General features: G+C 38.1%; 1 protein-coding gene across 1 annotated transcript; it reads left to right on the plus strand.

Annotated features, from left to right (window-relative positions):
* Positions 1-2819: 2819 nt before the first annotated feature.
* Positions 2820-3324, plus strand: LOC125313636 (non-specific lipid-transfer protein 2-like). The gene has a single exon (XM_048273432.1). The coding sequence runs from the start codon at positions 2863-2865 to the stop codon at positions 3172-3174; it is 312 nt and encodes a 103-aa protein (XP_048129389.1). The 5' UTR covers positions 2820-2862; the 3' UTR covers positions 3175-3324.
* Positions 3325-7480: the final 4156 nt, after the last annotated feature.

Below are 7480 nucleotides of genomic sequence, written 5' to 3' on the forward strand. Positions count from 1 at the left end.
ATAAATAGAGGATAAAAACCCTAAACATGTACTTTCGACAATTATCACGTGTCATCCAACTCAGCAATTTTGACGATAAAATTTAATGAAAACTAACCGAGGTAAATTTTTCAAATGTATATTAGCTTTGGATTTTTGGTAGTCAAAAAAATAATTTGGGTTAAATTTGTCACGGGTATATCAGCTTGAGATTTTTTATGGATTCATAATTTGGAAGATTGAAAGCTGACTCCAAGTCAAGAGTCGAAATGAAATTGCTGGTGGCATCTGGAGAATTTCACAAGCGTTGCCGGACCGCCTTCATCATTAGCATTCTTGAGTGGACGACTAAAGCAAGTTGACTTCTAAGTCAACAGCAAAAAATCACGGGTCATGTCCATAGTTAGCAGGGTTACTGCTATAATCAAATGGATATATTTAAGATAAAATTACTCCAAATTATTTTTTTTTTTAAATCTCAAACTGATACACTTATGATAAATTTACTCTAAATCATTTTTTTGACCATAAAAAAAAAATCAAAACTGGTACATATGTGACAAATTTATTCTAAATTAATTATTTTGACCATAAAAAATTTCAAACTGATACTGGTACAAATATGACAAATTTATCATTCATTAATTTTCGTTAAATTAGATTAATACAACAAAAAATCCCAAATTGATACATATGTGATAAATAGATAGTAAAAATCATAAACATGTACATTCGACAATTGTCACGTGTCATCCAACTAAGCAATTTTGACGATAAAATTTAATGAAAACTAACAAATGTAAATTTGTCAAATGTATATCAGTTTAGGGTTTTTGGTGGTAAAAAAAGTAGTTCGAGTTAAATTTGTCATGTGTGCACCAGCTTGAGATTTTTCGTAGTGTTAAACCTATTTAGAACCCACTAACTAGAGGAATGATCCCAGGAAATCTCCTCTAATCATGGATGGTTAAAAACTATGGCCTTTTTCATATAGGCTTAGATGAAAAGAAGTTGATTTCAAATATACATAACGTGATAAAAGATCATATAAAGCGCTAACATGCAATGGGAGAAAAGAACTGTGGTCAGAGGAAATCGAAGTCCTAGGAATCATATTTAATTGGTATATTAAATTATATGGTAGCATTTTATTTCACTGCTAATAACTGTACACGATCATGGGGCATTGAACTTGTCTAATATGGACCTTATCAAGAGTTCTCGAAGCTAACCGTTTGATTGCAAAACATAAAAAAAGGGGAGAATTACTAACAAAAATATTAAAAACCTATTGCAATAATATCAATTTAGTCATATTTTTTTTTGACCAATTCAGTGCATCCAACCAATTTTGATCGGAAATAGCCGATGCGGACGTCGGCGATCCTACATGGCACGACCGACACCGATGTTAGCATTTTTCAATAAATACGATGATTTTTTTTAGAATTTTATGTTTTTTCTTTACTTTTGTTCTTACCTTAACTTGACGGCCACATGCGAGTGCCGAGATGCCCTCGCCAGCTCTAGGTGAGGGCCACGATGCCCTTACCAAATCTGGTTAGGCACGGGCACAGTGGGCAAGGGTGTTGCCGGCGTGGGTGTATCGGCCGTAGCTTGTGTTGTCGGTCCTAAGTGCATGGGAAGAAAAAAGGTAAAGAAAACAAAAGAAAAAAAATTATAAATTAAAATCCTATTAAAACGTTGTTTAAAATGTTCGCGTAAGCACCGATCGTGCCTATGTAGCACAATCGGCGTTCATGTCGGCGATTTCCTATCAAAATTTGATGCATGGACTGAATTGGCACAAATGCGAAAGTTTATGATTGAATTAGCCAAAAAGTAAGTCTAGGACCGAATTGACACAATTGTAATAGGTTTAGAAATTTTTTGGTACTTTTCTTTGAAAACATATTGATAAATGTTGATGTTTTGCGAGAGAGAATCAATCTGAAAAGAATCTCAAATTCCTTAGTCTGGTGGATTGCTTTGACAACCAAGTTCTATCGTCTGACCGAGCATTGAAATCGAATGAACTAGAGTGGGTAGCGACATTCTATAAAGGGGACAAGTGTCAAAAAAGTCCAAAACTTATTGCATTAGTGCCAATTCAGTCATAAATCTTTTTTTGATACCAATTCAATCCTAAATCTTTTACATTGGTGCCAATTAAGTTTTAAACCTTACGTATTGTTGCCAATTCAGTCCTAAATCTTTTATATTTATATCAATTGAGTTAATCCGGTCAATTTTGAACGAAAATCGTTGATGTGGACAATGATTGTCCTACATGGCATGGCTTGCGCTAACTTGGACATTTTTTAATATTATTTTAATATTTTAAATAAAATCTTAAGCATTCTTTTGGTTTTTTTCAAAATTATTTTAAAAAAATTATTTAAAATATTAAAAAAATATTAAAAAAATATCAATGTTAGCACTAACCGTGCCACGTAGGATAATTGATGTCCGTGCCAATGATTTCCAATCAAAATTGGCCAAATTGACTCAATTTGTATAAATGCAAAATTTTTAGGACTAAATTGACAATATTTTAAAAGGTTTAGGACTGAATTGACACTAATAAAAGGTTTATGACTTAAATGGCACTAATACAAAAGGTTTAGGACTAAATTGACATCAAAAAAATGTTTAGGACTGAATTGACACCGATACAATAAATTTATTACTTTTTTGACACTTTTCCCTCCTATGAAGGGTGGTTTGAAAATTCCATGTGATAGATGATAATGTCGCCATCAATTGAAATTTAACTGAGGTGCCATCTCTATAAATCTCCCCTCACTCGCCTAGGCCACACAGCATACACCACCCCCACCCCACGTCTCCAGTCTCCTCTTCGCTCGCTTCCCATCGAAGACCATGGCCAAGCCATGCAATCGCTCCCCATCTCCAAGCTTGCTCGTGGCAGCTCTCATGGCTGCGCTCGTCCTCCTCTCCCCAGATGGAGCCCCTGTAGCGGAAGCGGTGATGTGCAGCGCCACGCAGCTGAGCCCGTGCGTGCCTGCGATGACCTCATCCGCACCTCCTTCGGCTCTGTGCTGCAGCAAGATGCGAGAGCAGAGGCCATGCCTCTGTGAGTACATCAGGAACCCTAACCTCCGACAGTACCTCACCTCTGCCGACGGCAGAACGGTCATGCGCGTCTGCGGCGTTCCGTACCCCACGTGCTAGTGTCCGGAACCCGGAAGCTCCCATGTTCGATGCCGCAATACAATAATATCGTAAATAAGGATGCGTGTTGTACTAGTTACTAGTTAAATCCGTAGAAACAAAGGAACAAACAAGCTTGCTGTAATAATTATGTGAAGTTGAAGAGGTGAACTCGGATCTAGTGTTCTACGGCTTGGTGTCCCTCAATATTAGCTTTAATATGTTCTTTACTTCAGGGTCTGGTAAAGCCTTTGCTGATGTTAGAAATCTACGACAAGCTTAATGCCATTGTCGCTTTGGGAAGGTTTTGGAATGTGAGAAAAGAGAAGTTGCTATAATGCCGGGGGTAACTCTATCCCGTTACATGTTTGCACTTTTGGGATTTTGATTTCTCTCGACTAAATAGTTCGACCGATCCCCATATTGATCCGACTAACATGCTAAACAAACAGACACTTTATGTTAAATAATATACAACAGATCTTAGGGGCAGCGTTCTCCAGTGCAATCCAAAGTTTTTACGGGAGCACGATTTGTCGTCATGCCTGTCGCTTCCTCACTCATATGATTCGCTAGTTATATCCAATCCTTTTGGGGTTATCATATGTAAGATATATGCATTGTTACCCTGCAAGTTTGGTAGATGCGACACCAGAAAGTTCTTCCAACCTATTTTCTGTTTTTTACATATTGCTTGTCGGTAAAAACATGTTCGGTGGACCAGCATCAATTGCTAAAGTAACCATTGTTTTGTGAGTCATCTAAGTTGGCTCACTTATACGTGGATAATGCCGTCCATATGCTCATTATACTTGGCTCATTTCGCATTCGCTCATGATTGATCTGCCGTATCTTGTTTGCTGCAAATCTGCAAAACTTGTGCGAAAGACTCGGATGCGCTCGATGCAGTTGACAAGGAAGCTCTAGAAAATTATACTAAAGGAAAGACCAGGTGGAACTTTGGAGGCTATCAATTGGGCTCGATCAGAACCATGACTATAAAAGAAACAAAAAGAGCAGCTTTATAGCTTCTTTATAGTAGAAAACCGCATGTTAATAGTCAAGGAATGAATTTTGCGCGTGAATTAGGTGCACCGGGTATGTTTGATTATGCACGGCAACAAGTGTAAACCCAAATTAGACCATTTAATTGGATTTTGACTTGTATTTTACATGATTCATGAGGTTAGTGACTGACAATAATCTAATGCCAACGGTATTTATGGAGATAAATTTATTCTCCTCCGGTATTTAGTCGATAATATCTACCCAAATGATTTAAAAGTACTAATTACCTAAATGTTATTTGAGCGAGTGAAGATTTCAATTTTCTTTTTATTTGTCAGCTTTATTACATTTTGGATCACATTATTGATCCAATAAATTTGTTTTTTTTATTGCTACTAAATATTGAGAGATGTCGGTCTCACTATAACTGTGATATCATATATCTAATTAGTTCAAATCCGTGGTTCCACGAGGAGCTTTGATTAAGAAAAAGTCAACTCACCAGTGGTTTTTTTTTTCGATCAGTGAGACGGCCTTGATTTTTCGCGCAAACCCATCTAGCAAAGAACCAGAGTCGTCCCGCAAGACACCCGCGACAGCTCCCTCCCTGCATCCGGCGACGATTGAGCCATCAACGTTTATCCTCGCTACAAAAAAACAAGGTTTTAGCCACGAAATTTGTAACGAAAATTTGGGAAAAAATTCGTGGCAAATCGATTTTGCCACGAAATTTACAACAACAAAAATTTCGTCGCAAATCAGGAGTCGCAAATTTTGCCACAATAATTTTTATGTTTCGTTGCAAATTTGCCACGAATTTTGCAACGAAACTGTCTTCGTAGGGAATTTTGCGAAAAACTTGTGTTTCGTGGCAAATTTGTGACGAATAGTGGTTCGTCGCAAATTTGCGACGAAAAAGTGATTCATCGCAAGTTTGCGACGAAAAATTTGCCACGAATTTTGCAACGAAACTGTCTTCATCGGGAATTTTGCGAGAAACTTGTGTTTCGTGGCAAATTTGCGACGAAATAGTGGTTCGTCGCAAATTTGCCACGAATTGCCGAATTTCCGTCGCAAAATTTGCGACGTCGTATTAGTAACGAATTTTTTTTTTCGTCGTAAAATTTATCACAAATTTGATTCATCGCAAAATTCGTCACAAATTTGCTACGAATTTTTATTCGTCGCAAATATTTGTCGCAAAAAGCGTGTTTTTTTGGTAGTGTTCCTTTTTATTCAGTGGCGGAGGGGGTGAGGGAGTCTTGGGTCGCAGCGGGTCGAGGGAGTCCCCGGGTTGAGGTGGATGGCGACGGGGCTGGCGAGCTGGACGGTGGCGGAGGGGGTGGGTCTCAGCTGGAGCAGCGGGCGTCGCGAGCAGAGGAGGAGCAGAGCAAGTGGGTAGTCGGGGTGCTGGGACAAAGAGAGGGAGAGAGACCGAGAGATGGAGGTCGGGGGCTCGGGCTCAGGGCGGACGGCTGGAGGGACGACGACGAGGCCGATGGTGATTGGAGGAGGCGGCAGGTGGTGGCGTCGGTGGTCAGCTGGAGGCTGGTAGAGCAGTAGTGGAACAGAGGAGGAGGGCGAAGCGTCACAGGTCTAGCGGCTTACGTGGCTGGCCGGGTGAGCTCGGCGGGCTCGTGGGGCTTGCGGGACGATGGAATGGTGCAGCGACGGTGCAGCTGGAGGTGGTGGCTGCAGGCTGTGGGCGTTGGGGCTTGAGTTGTGGGGAATAGAGAGGCGGTGGGGTGGAGGTCAACGACGGCTACGAGGAGCTGGCGGGCGAGTGGCGACGGTCGCAATGGCGAGGTGACGACGAAGGCGGGTGGTGGTCAGCTGGAGGTTGGCGTCGGCTGGGGGGGTTGCCGAATGAAGAAGAAGAAGAAGAAGATGATGAACAGGGGGGAAGGGGGGTCTGTTCGCACAAAGAGGAGGAAGAGAGAAGGTGAGTGGGGGGAAGAGAGAGAAGGACGAAGAGAGAGAAGGTGAGTGGGGTTAGGTGGGGGAAATTGAATGTTGTGGAGAGCGGAATGACAGAAAGGGGGCTGGAGAGTTTATAGAATGGGCTTAGGTGGGAGGAGAGAGTGGGATCGCTAAATTTCAAAAGTTCCCTAAAAAATTTAGCGACGAAATAAAATCCTTTGTCGCTAATTGGTGACGAAACACATAATTTCGTCGCTAATTAGCGATGAAAACATAATTTCGTCGTTAATTTAAAAAAAAACAAATAAATTTGTGACAAAAGATGAAATTAGTCGCAAAATTTGCGACGTATTCTCATTTCGTCGCAAATTACTGATATAAATAAAATAAAATAATAATAATTAGCGACGAAAAAATGATTTCGTCCCTAATTTCCAGAATAAATTAAATAAATTTGCGACGAAATGTATTATTTCGTCTCAAATTTAGCGACGAACACTGTTTTTTCGTCGCTAAATTTAAGAAAATTCAAATAAAAATAAATATTTAGCGACGAATTTTACATTTCGTCGCTAAATAAATTTAAATAAAATAAAGATTTAGCGACGAAAATGAAATATTCATCTCTGATTAGCGAGGAAAAAAATATTTTGTCGCTAATTTAATTTTTTATTTATTCTTTTTATTATTAAATATTTTTATTTTTAAAAAGAAAATATAATTCAAAATAAAATATTCAAATTAGCAATATTTTTATTTCTTCACTAACTTTTACATTCGTCGCTAATTTCAATAAAAATTGATCGGATGAGACTGGATTCGTACTAGTGTTAAAATGGTTAGTACTGAATTGGTATCATCTCAATATGTTTAAGACTTTTTTAGTACTTTTCCCATCTTTTGATGATAAACTAAAAAAGAAAAATGGATCTTTGTAAACAAATAAATAAAAAAGAAAATGTACAACATTTCTAATTAAATTTTCAGTCATACAATTTTCAAGCATTTTAAATGAGTAAAGTACAATGATCTTACAATGATCTACTTTTCCCATACTTTTGTGACGAATTTCAACTTTAAGCATATTTTAAATTTTTTATCCACTTGATATGAAATTGAATCTACAATCAAAATTAATTTATTTCCTTATATCAAGAGCGTTTTTGTCGAATATATCAAGAGTTAAACATCAAGAAATTTCAAGTTTTCCCCCTATTACTCATTCTTTGTAAATACTTTAGTCGCTAAATAATTTTTTGTCGAATATAAATTAAATAAAAATAATTTAAGAAACAATTAAATAAATTCGCAACGAAATAATCTGTTTGTAATGTTAGAAACTTTTGGTTATAATGGCTTATGAACACACAATGAACTATCAATTCCAATATGATTATCA

The sequence above is a fragment of the Rhodamnia argentea genome, chromosome 2, assembly GCF_020921035.1.
Source record: "Rhodamnia argentea isolate NSW1041297 chromosome 2, ASM2092103v1, whole genome shotgun sequence".
Taxonomy (NCBI): Eukaryota; Viridiplantae; Streptophyta; class Magnoliopsida; order Myrtales; family Myrtaceae; genus Rhodamnia; species Rhodamnia argentea.

Coding starts and splice junctions, on each gene's coding strand:
- LOC125313636 (XM_048273432.1), top strand. CDS start 2,863: ATGGCCAAGCCATGCAATCGCTCCCCATCTCCAAGCTTGCTCGTGGCA.